This window comes from Gambusia affinis, linkage group LG12 (assembly GCF_019740435.1).
Source record: "Gambusia affinis linkage group LG12, SWU_Gaff_1.0, whole genome shotgun sequence".
Lineage (NCBI taxonomy): Eukaryota > Metazoa > Chordata > Actinopteri > Cyprinodontiformes > Poeciliidae > Gambusia > Gambusia affinis.
This window is the reverse complement of record NC_057879.1, coordinates 17772511-17789697: the sequence shown is the minus strand read 5'-3', so window position 1 is coordinate 17789697 and position 17187 is coordinate 17772511. Positions and strand designations below refer to the sequence as shown.

The 17187-nt window shown below is 37.4% G+C and overlaps 1 protein-coding gene across 4 annotated transcripts in view; it reads right to left on the bottom strand.

Moving 5' to 3' along the window:
• mib1 (MIB E3 ubiquitin protein ligase 1) overlaps positions 1 to 17187 on the bottom strand; it is a 57612-nt gene that overhangs the window by 10658 nt on the left and 29767 nt on the right. For all 4 annotated transcript variants that reach the window (XM_044133982.1, XM_044133983.1, XM_044133980.1 and 1 more), the window contains exons 13-15: positions 1966 to 2098; positions 643 to 729; positions 22 to 180 (exon numbers count right to left, since the gene is read on the bottom strand). In XM_044133982.1, coding sequence (XP_043989917.1) covers positions 22 to 180; positions 643 to 729; positions 1966 to 2098 — 379 coding nt within the window. The remainder of the gene's footprint in view (positions 1 to 21; positions 181 to 642; positions 730 to 1965; positions 2099 to 17187) is intronic.

Genomic DNA, 17187 nt, shown 5'->3' with positions numbered 1-17187 from the left:
TCAGAATGGAACTGAACGTACTGTGTTCTTGGAGGGTTCCCAGGGCTCCACTTTGCTGACATCCTGCATATCCTGGAGTTGCCGCAACTGGGACAGTGTGTGGTGACGTAGCGCCTCGTGAAGCGGCGTATCCCCATCCTTGTCCTGCACGTCAAGCTTAGCCTCTGCCCGCACCAGCAGCTGGAAACACAGAAAATATGAACAAAGAACGACCCCAACAGACAATCGGGCCAGAATCGGGTAACAAACACAGAATAACTTTAATTTTATGCTACGGTGCAAATGCCACAGCACTGATTTATAGTGTTGCCATGTACAGCGGGCTTCAGGTTTTTTTTTTACTACCCTCTAATTATGAAGTGTACTTTTGTTTGTAGTCCACAAGATGGCAACGTGGCAGTCTTAATCCAACGTTGCACATTTCCTCGAAGAGCATTCCCCTCCTCTTTGAGGCAGGACATCCAACCGTGTAAATTAAACAGAGGGCTGCAATCGTGTAGTTCTACTGCCTTTTGTGTATAGGAGAGGGAACTGGCAGATAACTGAAGAAAGCATGTTCACTTAGTGGCACAAGAGGGGCATTAAGAGATTAGAAGAAGTGAGAGAAAGAGAAGAAGAAGAAATTAAATATAAAATACCAACCCGAACTATCTGAGTGTGCTGGCGCTCCACTGCAAGATGTAATGCCGTCTGCTGGTTAACGTTCTGAATGTCTAAGCTGGCGTTGCCCTGGGAGGTGGAAAAACAGAAGAATATAAGCATAATACCATCTGGATATGTGGACATAGGTCACCAGTGTGTAAAAAAAATTAAGAGTTTAGATAAAAAGAAAGAAAAACTGATTTATTTTCCATTACACAGAGAAATATTATTTTAGCAAGTAAAAGAGAAACAACTGGTCTGACTTTGTGAGCCATGACAGCACCTTTTGTCATCCTGACCAGCAAAGTATCAACCAGCAAGACTGGAGAAAAATAAAATAATAAATAGAAGAAAAAAAAAACCTCAGCATACTACAAAAAAGAAAAATGCTTCATGTGATTTTCATTTCCAACTGCAAACACATCCTCTGTGGAGTTATGGAGGAAAGATAACTATTGTGATCAGGCAGTGTAAAATCCCAATGTAATAAGACTGACTGGGAATCTGCAGTGCACCTAGAAGTGTGGTGCAGTTTCTGAATAGAAAGCTGAGCCATCACTGCGAACAAGCCAATTGCAGGAACTTAGAGGGGGAGAAAAAGCTGCCCCTGCTGAAAGGTAGCTTGCACAGTGAATGCTCACGCATCGGGATGTTGCAGCAATATTTCTGCCTTGCACCATATCCTCATTAACCCAGTTTTGGCTTGATCAGGTGACTTTTCTGTAAACTCCAGTGTGCGTTAGCCTTTAGGGAGCTAAATCTGCAATCTCTAAAGGGAGGGGGAAAAAAAAGAAGAGCATGAACCTATAATTGCAAGTGAAGGAGGATATGAGGGCCGAGCAGCACTAAAGGATACCCCTGGAGGCCATGTGAACCTTATGGATTCAATAAAAAAAAAAACAGTTGAAGATTCAACTGGTCTACAGCTTGCTGGCTGCAGGGAGAGCAGTATGGACCGTGTTCAATGGTCTTTTGTTGGCTGAAGTTGAAGCTTGGCTGATGCAGGCTGAATTACTTCTGCAATGCTGTTTTCTACCAGTTCTAAACAGAGATGTCTAAACAGAAGGGGTTTAGATGCGTTTGGCAGTGGCCTATATCAGATGTGATCTACTTTTACTATTTAATTTTTTTAATGTAATTTTTGTTTGCAAATTTAAATTGGATCAAAATCACAAGTTAGGGCTCAAATTCTGTATTTTCTGCTTTTTATGGATATCACACCAAAGAAATCTGATGGGCATCAGTAAAAAAAAAACAAAAAAACAAAAAGAAACCAGCCATGGATACATGATACTGTTGCTTGTTTAAAAATGAGTTTAGTACCTGGTGCACCAGAAGCTCAGCCACCTCTACGTGGTTGTTGAGAGCAGCCAGATGCAGCGCGGTGTAACCGTCGTCCTTCTTCTCATCGACGATCCACGGCCTCGGCAGTTTGGACAGCAGCACACGCATGGCACTGCAGAACAAATAAATAATCAAGCAAACTAACAAATAAAAAAATAAAAAGGTAAACAAATAAATAAGACAAAAGCAAGTGCTGAGCTGGACTCTGGACTTCGATCCGCATGAAAAAATCATCCTCAAAATTTGGAGGAAAAAAAAGTGATTTCTGAATGGAGGTTTAGATCTGATGTGCTACAAATCGTGTCAAATTTCTCATTTACAGCATATACAAAGCCTTGGAAAATTATTCCTTCATGTACTGTACACATCCTAAAATTTAATTACTCAAATTGCTCACAATTACCAAAAAAGAAAAGAAATATTCTAATGGTAACTGGTAGAAATGTTTTTCAAATAGAGGTTTAAGAATAAAAGAGGTTTCTGTCCATTTTATATTTATGCACCATTTTTGAATTGCTGTATCACTAAAATATGAATAAAAATACAGTGATGTTGTTCCTTGTCCAAATGTAAAAGGTTTATGGTTGGTTCAAGTTCAAGAAGTATGAATACTTCTTCAAGCCACTGTATCAGCCTCACTGATTTCCAACACATTTCATTTCTTTCACCCTTTATCTCCACACACAGATACAAAAACACCAAATCCGCTTTAGAAGTTGCTTTAGCAAGCATTATTAAAATCAAGTCCGAGAGCTATACGTTACTTTAATCTGTTTTCACATTTAAATAAGAAAACAAAAAGTGCAATCTGTTGGTTTAGATCCCTCAAGCTTCATTCTGACACATCTGCAAAAGTGATGGGAAGACCCAGAATATGAAAAGAGTGTTAATGGCTAGATTTACACTATAAAATTGTATTTTTACATAAAACAATTTTTAAAGTCATTTCTATAACAAAATTAACGGCAGCTCTAGAAAACGGTAGTAAAAAAAAATATGTTGTATAGTAGGTGGAACCAAAAAAAAATTTATAGCCAGTCTGCATAGTCAGTATAGTTTCCCTGCAGAGAAAAAAAACTTATGATGACTATATTAGCATCTATATTAATGCTGTTAATGCTCTTCACCCGCCCTTAAGATCTTCTTATCTTAAGGGCGGGTTTATGTATTTTCCATAAATGCATAAACCCGTATTTGTGTATCTTAAGGGCAGTTTATGTATTTTCCAGGCACACAGTGCCATTTTATAGCACAATCAAGTAACTACTGTAAGTTAACTTCAGATATTTATTTTACAATATACATATGGGTATACAGTTGATGAGGGAATAGCATTATAACATAATACAAAGATCATAGAAGTCAATTTTACATTACACACCCTCAATTATAGTGTATTTGAACTATTAAGTGTAAAATAGCATAAAATAGCTTTGGTCTCAATACAGCCAGGTGGGACCCCAAAGTTCATCTTCAAGAAATCGGATTTCTCGTTCTTAAGTTATACATTGTGGAATCTAGCATCAAAACAGTTTTTACGCCTAGAGTTATATTTCTCAAATCTTATATTTTCTCTTTTTTTTCCAGGAAGATTTTGAAATGTATTGGCTGAAAATCTAGTAATAAAGAGGGTGAGACAGAATTGGTCTAACAATTGAAAAAGCTTAGCTTGAACCTGTCAGATTTGTCTCACAATATTCAAAAGAGAGCCAGCAGGTGTAACTCAAACATGGTACAGGCCTGTTTGGATTAACAGCAAGCAACCCATATGGGAAACAGATTCAGAGCAGGCATCTCCCTCCCATTTCTTCAGTGTAAGAGCAATTCCACTCCTCCTTCAACAGTGCGCTCAAGTGTCCATCACTGAAGGGCACAATGGTAATTACACAAGATTTATTTGTATTCACTCAGGTCTCTTCCCCTAATAGAAACAGAAGCTAGGGAAGGGGAAAATATCCAGTGTTTAAACAGTGCTGTTGAGAAGAGGCAGTGGTGTGGCGCTGAAGGTCATTTAAAGGGCATGTGTAAAAACTGGAGAAGGCTGAACTGTCACTCTATACAGTATCAGCACTGCTGAAGAAAGCAAGACCCACTTTAGTGTTAAAGAAAAAACAATATTATAAACAGAAGAAAAGAAAGAAGAAATTCTCCCAGGGTCAATTTTATTTAAAGCTTAATTTATCTGCAATGAGAAGTATATATGTGAACAAGTCAAATCAAGTGTCAAATCAAATCTAATCAAGTCAAAACTGGTTTCAGTCATCTGCTGGTTTTGTTTTAATACGTGAAGCCATTTATCTCTTTACACCTGATCCTTTATCTCTTCCTACTCTTCCTGCTTCAGCCCGAGGCCATGAATTCAAGCATGAGGTACAAAAGTAATATAAAATATAAGGTGTATCCTGCCGCTTCGGTGTTAAGAGTACATCCAAGATATCTGATGAAGAAAAAGACACAAGATGAACACAAAACGAAACGTATAACAAATTTTCCCTGTCATGTTGCATACACTGAGTACCTAGGAGAAGAATTAAAGTGACAGTGCTTACAGGAAAACTTCTGACCTTGTTTAACCCTGAGTGCTCACACGGGGCATATTTTTGAACTGCGACAAAAAGGAAGCAGGTGATTTCCTCAGATATGGCTTTATGGCACACGCTGGAGTGTTTACGTAAGAAAAATAGGACTTCGGACAAATGAAACGAGCTCTGAGAAAAGGCCAGTGCTTGCGTAGTCACTAAATATTGCACTATTAAGAAATAGGGAAGGAAAGAAAAAAAACCAATAGGACAGTTAGAATCAAGATGGCTGGTTTTCCATGGATCTTTACTAAACGTATAGCTATTCTTGAGAAGAGAGGAAGCATCATCCGCCAGAGAAGAGGAGAGAAAGAGAGGCAGGGAAGGAAAGGGCAGGCAGTCAGCACCCCTGTTCATATAGAGCCTTGGTGGCTGGCGTACTGCTGCAGTGATGAACAGCGCAGCACACTGATCCTAGTCTTCCTCGCTCTCTCTCACCCTTTCTCATTGCACAGAGGCTTATACGCACCTGCATTGCTTGCAGCCATCTTCAGCTACTTAATGCAGAGATGCACTCCTTAAATTTGATGGCAGCCGCGCCCCTCCAGCCTGATCTCATATTCACCACGTGTCGCCACCGTTACAAAGAAAGCATTTGCTCGCATGCTGTCGATTTTACATCTCAGAGGGCACTTCAGGGTAATTTCATTTGTGGCTCACCCATTTGGGTGGGAGCTGAGATTTAAGCAAGCAAGTTATTCAACAAAAGGCCACATCAGAGTCTTGCCTAAAACTATTACATAAAACTTGCTCCCAGTAGTTAAAAATATCACTTTTTTAGCTTTTTTCCAAGGTGGAATAACAATACAAGTAAACAATGGTTCTATTCAGTAGAAACAGGAATATTATGTTAAAATAAATACCATTAGATTGGGGAAAATTCTCTATTACATGTAAAACAAGCATCCAATGAATGTACAGTCGCTACTGTATCAAGGAAGATAAACATTTCAAACTTTGTTGCAGGTAACTTCAGCAATACAAGTCCAGATTGACAGACTCTGTGCCATATTTAGCAAATTGGGAAGACCGTAATACTAATATCTATTGCTGGACTGCTGCATTGCAGTTGAGTTATTTGGTGCAAAAACAGAAAAGTAGCAGAATTAAAAATGAATAATGATTTTTTTTTATGTCGTACATATAAGATTTTAGCAATAACTTAGGGTCTTTAATGGGAGGTAAATACAGGTGCATGTCAAAACATCATAATATTATTGTAAAACAAATATATTTCAGTAACTCACTTTGAAAAGTGAAACTCAAACTATCTACACAAGTACAGGCGTTATTTATTTATTACAGTTATACATGAGGATTGTGGCTCCAAGTTAGCAAAGATTTGGAAGATTATAATACAAAAAGAAGCCTTACAAAAAGGATTTTTAATCCTTTAAAAATGCTTTGTCATGGGCTAGACAGTTCCACAGCAGACTATCACTGACATCCTCAACAAGGAAGGTAAGCTACCGAAGACTATCGCTAAAAAAGCTGAGTGTTTACAAAGTGCTACATTCAAGATTATGAATGGGAAGTTGGGTGGGAAGGACACTGGTAGAATAAAGGTGCTCAAGCAACAAGATGACTGCAGTCTTCAGGAGTAATTCATGTAAAAGAAATTGTTTTTGAGGAATCTGTAGTAGGTAGCGTGCTTTCAGTCAGTAAATCATAAAATACAATACTGATGAGTTGAACATTAAAAATCAAAATGTCATGTGGCAAAAAACTAATACATCTACATACTAATAATCATCTGAATATCCACAGCGTGCATTATTTACCCTTGAATATTTTATTACACAAGTCTTTCACAGTCAAAATATATTTTATACATATCCCAGGCTGGAAAACTCCAAGAATCCTTTTTTAAGTGGTGTTGATTTCCTACATTAGCTTTTTTTGTTTGTTTCATTTTAGTTTGTTGCATGTTATGTTCAAATTTTCTAAGAATAACAATTTGGGGTTTTCATTAGCTGTGAGCTGTAATAGCAAATTTCAGTATTTCACATATAACACTGTATGTGGAATAAATCTAGATGTAAAATTTTACTTTTGGAAGCAAAATATTGAAGTAAATACATTATCAATATAGTAAAAATATAGTTTGTTTATGAAGTGCTTTTCACAGACATAAAATCACAAAGCGCTGTACAATAGAAATCAGCCTTAAAACATAAAATATATTCTAGTTTACTGTGACAACTGACATTCACTTAAGTTTAGATATTTTATATGGATAAGAAGTATATAAAAAGGCATTTCCTCTTAGAAATGAACATTAAAACTGACCTTGTGGTTATTTTGAATGGAGGAGGAAACTGCTAAAGAAACCAAGCGATAGAGGTAGGCGGTAAGTAGGAAAGGTGATGGAATTGGGTCACCCTGGGAGAGATCCTAAAAGTCCCTCAGGAAAGTTGGACTTGCAGTCCATCTTGTTGTTTTTAGCTGCAATTTATCACTGACTGGTACAGTGACACCCTCAGGTTCTACGTACATCAGAATTTGTCACTGCATGAAAGAGAGGCGAAAGCGTGAACACGTTTAATTGCGTTTCTCGAACGCCGAGGTTGACGGGGCCCTTCTGCCGCCCTCGCCTGGCTGACAGCCATCTGCGTGATGGTCAGTGTTTTCTTGCTACAACTGGAAGTGAGGAGAATAACTTGGGGAGGACAGAGCAGAACTGGAACAATCAACAACCAACAAGAGATTAATGGCTGTGCACAAACATATGGTTGCTCTGACGCGGAAGACGTGTTTGGCATAACATCTTCTAGTAAGTACGGCTCCTAGCTCAAGATGAAAGAAAAATTCCGCACTGGAAATAAATTGCCAAAAAGCTCAACTTGTCTTGACAAAATTAAATGCTCTATAAAACGAACACTGAAAATGAACAGATATGCAAATAGACTCTTTCATCAAAAACCAACACTTTAATCCAATGTGTGCAACTAATTCAAGCCAAGCTTTATTCCCTTTTTATCCTAAATGAATAGCCTTTGCATTTAGAAATACAACATAGATACATTCTAATGGAATTTCAACTTTACAATATCACAATAATTTTTTTATTCATAAATTCAGAATTTTTAAAAATGCAAAGAGCACCAATTGAGTATTTCTGAGGGGAATGGAGTAATGGAGATGGAGTAATTATAACCAAGGAAATTAGTCAGATCTAACAGATTCTTTGATACTGGCCTAAGATTCCAGTTTTATCTTTCTCTTTTAAAGAGACAGAGAGCCTTCTTCGAACAGCCTAACCAGATGACACAACTTCGGACGATACATGTGGTGTCAGCTCATTCAAGACTGGATCAATACTTCCAGGTCCTTTGAAATAGTGGGCCTCATCCTGTATAAATCACTCCCAAAGACAGGAAACTACTTTCAAACAGAACCTCTTTCCTCCTTTCCACTCAGAGTTAGGAGATGCTCTTCATCATGTGTGACTCAGAGTCACTAAGTCACCAGCTGCTGGGAGTGCTGGTTGTAAAACTGCTTGGCAAATAAAGCACATTGCTTTGAATGAAAATATTTCACATGGTTATATGGAAATAGGTTTAGCCTAAACAAAAGGTGAAACTGAACTGTTTCAAAGTGATGCGAGAGATGATATAATACAATTAAATTACAAGATCCGTTTTCAAGAGGCCTCCCAGAGGTATCTGCCATCCTGCTGTCGGCAGAGAGAAGTAAAGGCAGGACGCGTCCAGGTTGGCAGTGCTGCAGAAAGCCGAGAACAAGGACCTAACTGACATCGCTCAATAAAAGAAGCTTTCATTAACATGCTGTGAAGAGAATTATTCCCCCTCCAATGTGACCTTCCCCTGCCTGCCTGTACCTGTGAGAGCATGTGTTTATTATAGACTATTTGCATACACAGGAATAGGTAGAAAAAGGGGTGTATTCTATGATGTTTATAGTCGCTGGACTATTTGCTGTTGCCTTCAAGGTTAAAAGCCCTTGATTCGCTTTCAAACATCCCCAGTTGGGTTTTAATGGGTGCGAGAGTTAGTGAGGAGCATAAAGGCTTAGGTTTAATTAAGCATAAATCACCTGCTGATGTAGGGTGTCTTGATACAGGACAATTTATTTAAAAAAAAAATAAAAATTTAAAAAAGGAAGAAGCAAGAGAGTCCAAGAAGACTATTGATGCATTAGTTTCTAGTTGCTTCAAGCTTACAAAATTATGTCACCAAATAACTTTCTCGTTATATTTACTTAGACTTTAACTTCCTCACCTTTGTACCACAACTCACAGCAGATACTTATGATACACATAATTTACCACCAAACATTTGGCTTAAATTGAGTGAGGAAACAGATTAAAATGAAGAGATGCATACATGACTCAGAAGTTAAGTAATTTGCTATATAGCATTTTCTCAATGCAAAGACTCAGCTTACAGAGTCGATGTTTAAGCCATTTTTCATGTTGGAGTAAAAAAGAAATAAATAAATAATGATGCTGGTCCAGGGACGCATCTAAATGTTGAGCATAGTATCCCTCAAGGAGTAGAATTTCTTTTACTACATGATCAACGTTGTTCACAAATGAGTTAAAGAGGCACATTAATGGGTGGAGCTCATATAATTCTTGTAAACTTAGAACTGATTTGTAGTATTTCTTTTAAGTGAGTAACTTAAAGAGAACTTAGTTAATTTAAAATTTAATTCAACAGGGCTCTGTTAGAAGGTCAGTGGAAGGTGTTTTTCAGCGATAAGCTCGATATTTTATGGGCAAAAGGCTGCAACATCTCCCCTTATGCTGCATGTTCAGTGTCTACCAGGTGTCCATGTGAGTGGGCAGCATAGCTTTGTAAGGATCCATATTTTAAATTTAGGATTAATGTCTATACTTACTGCCACCTTTGGCTTTCCTTTATAGTTAAGGACATTAGCTGAAAACTCAAGTTCCTACTCTTAAAACTACCAGGTATCAGGTAGAGGGCAATTTTGCAGCCTGATTCCTTTTTTGTTGTTGTTTATGGACAGAAGATGGAGCAGAGATGAATAAAGAAGGTGCAGCTTTGAAATCTTCTCTTTGACCATCCCGCAGGTGGGTAACTGAAAAAATGTAAACATTTTTTATTCAATTTAAATTATTAAATGGTTTAAATGAAAAAAAAAAAAGATTTTGTTTGCTATTTTGCTTAATCACAATCAAGATTATTATAGAAAAACATCATGTTTGCTTAACTCCCTAATTACTAAAATGTTAGATAGAGGACCTGAATTTACTCTGACTTGGATGTAGAAAGTGTTGTTTAAAAAGATTAAATGCTTTCATTAAAAACAATTTCAATTTTTAGTTTTTGGCCTTTTTTCCTGTTAATGTGAGTTTTCAACAGTTCATTACTTTGCATAAAAAGTAAAAACAACTCTGGGTGTCTTCGACAGTTTCTTGGTTGCATGAAATGCTAATTTTGCATTTTGTATTACTGTGTGCATGCTTTTTACAAAACTAGATTTCATGTTTTCTGGTGGACAAAGCAGCACATGTTTCATCACAGAGGAACTAATCTGTAAATAGAACCAAGGGAATCTGGGGTTTGCAGAGCAGGACAGAATTTAGCTTATCTGAAGGTCCTTCGATTGACAGCCACTCTGCAAGCGGCCCGCTGTCACCGTATGGGAAGACAGTCTGAGAGGGGGCCATGATCTACAGCGTCATGACAAATCTACCACTTTAAATCAACTCTCTCTGCCTGGCGCACCCAACGCATTTCCCCTTTAACACTTACTGTCTTTGGTGGTTCCTTAAAGGAAGCAGAAAAACATAAATAACCCTATGCATATAAACAAGCTGTCCAAAAGGGGCTGATGAGTTGCACTTCTTTGGCTGTTAAACTGAAACTGCACATCAGCTAAAGAAAGAAGCTGGAACTGAAAAATGAGTTTGTTAATTACAATCTATTGTTTGGTGTGGAGTAGAATGAGGATCAAAGGTTCTTGTATCAGCCACTGCCTCTCGTAAAAACTGAGACAACAGGCCATATGCTCCAGAATAGCAGACAGAATGTCTTACAGAAACTTTGTACCAACAGGAGAATAGTGACTGACTGTACTGTACATTGAGCAGCCAGAGCTTTTCAGAAACTACTACAGATTCCTCAAAAATCCAGAATGGTCATCAGGAATTATTAATCAAAGTAACTTGACCATTTCCTGATAAGTTACCACAAAGACCTGCATCATCTTGTGAATCTCCATGCGCCTGTGTGCTAAAGATGAGAAACCAATCTCAGTCCTCTCTGACCTGTCATAATGCATTTACATGGGGCCACTGACTTCAGTGTCCGCACAGGTTACCAAGGTAACATGGGCTGCATTATTCAGCAGCTCTGCTTGGTTTAGATCTGTACACACTGGCCTGAATGTGTCCCTCAAAGCACATTAAGGTTACAAATACTCCACACACACAACACTTGTAGATGACTAGACACAGCAGATGTGAAACTGTAGTAATAATAATAATAAAACAATTTCGCCCACATGAATTCCACTTAAACTATGAAACTTGCACCATTCAAAACAAAATAAAGTGTGTAAAGTGTGATGTGCTCTGTATTCACATTCCATTACTCTGATACTCCTAAATAAATCCCAGTGCAAAATTATTAGGCCTACATTTATACATTGCCATATACAGCCATTTGAAATAATGTCACTCTTTTTGTGTTGCTTATTGCTCAAAAGTTTACTTTATAGAGCTTGTACATTGTAGAACAACTTATTTGTTTTAAAGGGACAATAAACACCACAATCAAGTAACTATTACCTTCAGTTGTATAGGTCAAACTTAAATCAAAATCAAATCAAATTTTGCATAATGCATTAAAAAATTTGCTAAAATGTTACAGTATGAATACTTTTGCAAAGTGCTCTACTTAGAGCAAAACACTAAGTTTTGATCCGATTACATAAATTAGGATCTTAATACATAATTGAGAAACCTACACTGCAGGATTAGTTAATGTTAATTGTACTCCATGGTCATCATAGTGATGTTTATATAAAAGCAAGCTCCAAAAAGAAGAAAAGAGGAGGATAATGATACAATATAAAAAACACAGCATGCAGGACGACATCTAAAAACCTACTCAATAACACCGTTTGGTCGGCTTTGCGGGTTGTTAAACCATATCAACAAAAATGCAAAATGTGTAATGAATTTTATATGCATTCACTCAGCTAAGACTACCGTGAACCCCCTTTTGTTAAAGTTTCATAAAAAGCAAGATAAATAATTTCACTTATTTCTGTGCATCAGGTAAATAGATAAACTACACAGTTTTTAAATGGAGGGAGACAGCATTAAAGATGCCTGACAGCTGGGCTGTGGTAGTACATCACCTCACTCTGTCATATTTATTGCCTTCATTGCTGGGGCTCTTAAAGTTGTGCAAATAAATCTGGCTCTTTCTAGGTTTGTCAGGAGAATAAAAATACCATTGGTGGTTACAGCGGCTTCACATTGCAAGATTTTCCTCTTTGTATTATGTTATAGCCACTTTCCCAAAGGCTCTTTATGTCCTTGAGTTGTTTCAGTTAGGGCTTTAACCTCCACATCCCACCGCCACACATCCTTCTATTCCAATTTTCTTCCTTTCACTTTCCTCTCTGTCCATCTAGCTCTCTGTTCCCCTCATCCATCGCTTGCACAAGATGTGCTGGTAGTCAGGACTCATTGCTTAAGCATGCCACAGGACAAACAGAGCATTACAACATGGCTGAGCTTATCTATTGGCTCAGAGCCACACTGGCCCAGCCCTGAGAGGACTGGTGGGCACTCTGATTGGCCACCGGGGGATTGGGTCATGTATAAGCTTGTCCTCTGGCTGATCTGCTGGACTGGCACCAGCTCTCAGAGAGAGCTGGGACTGGTAGAGCGTCTACTAGTGGGGGACTTTTCCGCTCACAGTGGATGCTGCAGCAACCTGGCACTCAGGCTTGCTGAATGAAGCGGTCGCTGCACTACAGATGGTGCTCTAATCAAAGAGTATCTGTACAGCAAGACAACACAGAGCCTAACCGAACAACTGGGAATAGTAACATGCAGAGGATAAATAAATAATTAGGTAAAATAGAAACAGCAGGATTAATTGTTTCAGAATACATAGTGTGCTTCAGACATGGGCAGGGATGAGATTCTCACAGCATGATAACCTTAAGAAGAAACAAGACTTTTAGAGTACTTACTCAAAATGTCCAGCATGATCAAACTGCTTTGATTTTAAAAAAAGAAGAAAACAACAATAGTTCCTACTGCCATTAAACAAACATAAAATATTGATAATTGCAGCTATATGTTATCTAGCAAAAAATGTAGAATAAAAAGTAAATTTGCTAGTAGTTGTAAAGGTGTTTTTATGCTGAATAATGATATTGCTAGCCAGGCATTTGGGGTTTCCTCGTTATGATTTAAGGTAATTGGCGACCTTTTTATTGCAGCACAAAATGATTTTTCTGGTAAAAGTCAAAACTACACGTTGTTATTTTGCCAAGACTGATGATTTAAGATGGAACTTTCCCAATAAAACCATGTTGCTGAGATGAAAATAATACATTTCATTTCCATAAGCTGGATATGCTACTCTCTTTCTGGCATCTATGTATGCAATCAATACAAATCGAAAAGGCATTAAAACTAGGGATGTAATACCACATAAAAATCATAGTTTCATTCATACTTCTGTTTTAATGTCAGGCTTCAGTATGGGTCTGGTTTACTTCAGGCAAGAGAAACAAATAAAAAGTGTCCACTATAAAACTGATTGGAGGTTTGGTTTCACTTTTGGAGTTGTTTTGATATTTATGCAAGCCAGTGTACGAGATGTACTTGAATGCACCATAAAATTGCAGCTGCTAGGAAATCCCCTCTGGTCAGAGGAACTCATCAAGCCAGTACAAGAGTGTTGTTGTTGGGCTGCAGTACTTTACAGCCCTAAACATTGCTTACTATTATACAGTAGGACAAATATAACAAACTGATGTTGGATGTTTAATCAGCCAGTTATTTAAAACAACAACAAGAGTGATAGTTGGCGCTACTTTAGTGTTTCCACACCATGACTATCCATGCCGTTGGATCACAAATCTTTACAAACCTGTCTGGCTATATTTGCTGATGGAAAAAAAAGTGCAGAGGTCTTGTTTCAGCCAGTTGAATGGTAGTGCACAGTGGAGCTGCTCCATTAGACTAGAACAAGCTCATGTACTTTCACTGGCATCTCGTAAGGATTTTAAACAATAGGAATTATTTGGTTAAAATATATTGAGAGGTTTTCATTTTAAAACTTTAATATGTCTTATTGGCAGTAATCAATGCCTAGTATCCAATATATTTTTTATTTTGATTTTAAGGATTCCATTTTTTTTTTTCTTACAGAACTGAACATTTATTACTTTTATCTGTGTGCAGATACACAGTGTAGGACTGCTAGGGCTAAATGAGGTTAGTTAAATCCTCTGTGAGTAAAGCATATTTCTTGTCAATAGACGCTTAATAGTTCAAGTCATCGCTAACATCTGCATTCTCGTTCATTGAACTTTGAAGTCCAATATAAAAAAGAAAGAAAAATAAAAGCAGGTTGAGAGTAACAATTCAGCCTGCACAGTATGCAAGTGTGTGTGCAACTGATGTGTGTGCAAATAAACATAATGATCCACATTTCACAGACATGCGACTTTATAACGCTTTACAGAGAATTGGTATTTATTCAGTTTGCGTTTCACTCAAAAATAAAAATGTTACATGAAAAACGTATGGAGGAAGATCAGAGACAGAAGAGACAGACGAGCTTTTTTTCTGCAGTGAGGCTCGAGGGAACAATGTGCTGCTGGATCAGAGAGCCTAACTGCCATCGGCTTCCCCCTCCAGCACCCAGGTAGGTTGGCCCATTCATAAATCATTTTTATTCCTTCAAGCGCTCAGCGGCTTTACCTCTTCAAATGATGCACCGTGTTAAGGGATGAGGAGGCAAACAAGGGGGATGTGAGAAGGAGGGAAAGGAGATGCAGTGATGGAAGAGGTCTGACTACTTTAAAAAGGGCTAAATCTGAGAGTGTGCTTTCAGTAGTGTCCAAATTAAAAGGCAGGCTTTATTGAACACAGACATTTTACAAAACAGTCTCTAATATTTGTTTTGCTTTGTGGAGGAAAGAGGAAACTTTATTCCACCTAATGACCAAAGTAACTGAGTGAGGGGGAAGTTCAGTCACCCAGACAGCCGTTATTCACCTCCAACGTATTGATTAAACGCTAAATTGGCCTAAATACAACACAACAATGAACAAAGGTCAGGGTTTCAGACTATAACAATTGTGCTGTATTTTCAGAACACTTCGAGGAGCAATAAAACGTTAAATGTACAACTAACAGAGTTATATCACCCATCTATTTATTTCTAATAATACATTGGAAGAAACAGGAGGACAGTAGGAAAAGTTTGTCTCATGCATGCAGGTTATATTAGTGGCATGATGGGTACATTTTTTTAAGAGAGTTCAAATGTCAGGAACTATGGGAAATAATTTACAGTCTTAAATTTCCAAAGTGACCCAAATCCAACCCCTCTAGCAGATGTGCTAAAGATTTGTTGGATTGGTTGATTTCCTGACATTTTTTGGCTTTTAACAGCTCACAAACTTTTAACGAGGTTGAGAGGTCATACCAGGACACAAACCAATGAAAATGTCAATTTCTGATAGAAGTAGAGGTCAAATGCCCGATAATATACCAGACTCATGTTGATGGTAACAAAAAATGTTCAAGTTTCCCGCAACTTCCTAAGAGACATTTAACCAAATACCATGGTGTGTATAAATTTGAACTTGTATGTATAATTTGATGATCAATTTGACCATCAGAATTTCTGTAAACATTCTTTTCCAAGCAAATTTTTACTTTTTGAGTATAAAAAATGCAAATGGTTAATTCTCATGAATACTTTCACATTGCCATGGAAATAGATTTTAAACAGTACACATAGAAAGCAAATCCTGACCTAGCGTTCATCCAATGAAACAAAGCATCCATTAGTAGACCCTTTAGACCCTTTTCTTATTGATCGATTAACTGCTCAGCTAAACATTCAGCCTGCGCTATTCATCATGGAGGGAAGACATAAGCCATGCTGTTGTGTTTCAGCAGCAGATGGGACGCCGGGATGTAATTGAGATTAAACTGGTGGGTTGGGTGGCTACAACAAGCAGAGTGGAAACCCAAAGAGGGAATAAACAACGCCACAAGGGCATCCTCAGCTCAGATGATAATGCAACTGGATAGAGGATAAAAAGCACAACTTAGTGAGGAGTAAAAGGCTCCCAGGAAACTAACTTTTGGTTGAAGTGTTATTAAGAGAGACCTGGTTCGCTCTACTTAGAAATTTATCATTTCTTGCTAAACCATTTATTAAATTTGTTCTAACTGCAATTTGTAGCTAACTTTGAACTGAAGCTTTTGGTAGGGTCTCTAAAAAACCTGGTCAATTTTAATACTTCAATTTTAGGTTTTAGAAAGTCTCAAATCAGGTCTTACCTTGTAACATATGGCAACATCTTAAATGTGTTGACGTTCGGGCTAAGGGATTTGGGTGTTATTACAATGTGACAAAAATGGAAGGGCTGGAGGTTATCACTCAAAGACCTTGTGTCCTGAAAATGCTGCTTTGTAATTTGTTTTTGAATTTTAATTCAAAAGTTACCTTCTGCCAGTTATTTCACCAGTGGAAGGTGTTTTTAGTTTAGCAAGGTCAGGCTTAAGAACAAGGATTACAATGGCTGGCTGAAACCTATCTTCAAGACCATTAGAGGAAAAACACATTGGGTGTGCAAGATGTTCACATGATATCAATTATTTATTAAATATTGTTATTTACTGTATTATTTAAATGGTTAGAATTGTTTCCTGTCAACACAGAACTATTACCAAGTGTAACAATTTCAGAAAAAAAAAAACCCTGCCTACGGCTGAAGTTAAGTGAAAAACCAACTTGTTTCTGCTGCAAAACATGCATTTGTCAACAAATTTACATTTTGTGACTTTATGATATCCTTCATTTTAATTATAAGGGTCTTAGAAAGGTCTCACTGAAAATTAATAAGTTTCTTTTTAAACAAAATCATCAGCTAAATAGAAAATTAGATATATCCACTGGCGAAACACCCCCAAAAATATTCCAATAACAATAAACACTAGGAGTGGAAATGATTTACTATTGTTATCTGTGTAACTTTTTACAGTGTTGGTTCCATGAGATTATCAACACACATATATTTGAACGTATGACTGAATGGAATTACTGTGTGCTATTTAGCACAAAAATTGCACTACTTAATGCAACTGATGTATTGAAATACCTTTCTTGATTACAGAGAAGTTCTTTTTAAGACATTCTGGCTGTATGTAGTGACAGATGCATAGCAAAAATGACTGCCGAATTTTAACAAATGCCAAATAAATAGTGCGTTTAAATCTAAAGTCCATATTGATCTTCTTTAATCCCATTAAGAAAAAAATATAATCCTTAGTTTCAACTGTGACTAGGTGCAGATTGACTGGAATTGCTGAAAGCTTAGCAATTTAAGAACCGTAGAATTACGGCACTAATTTTAGGCT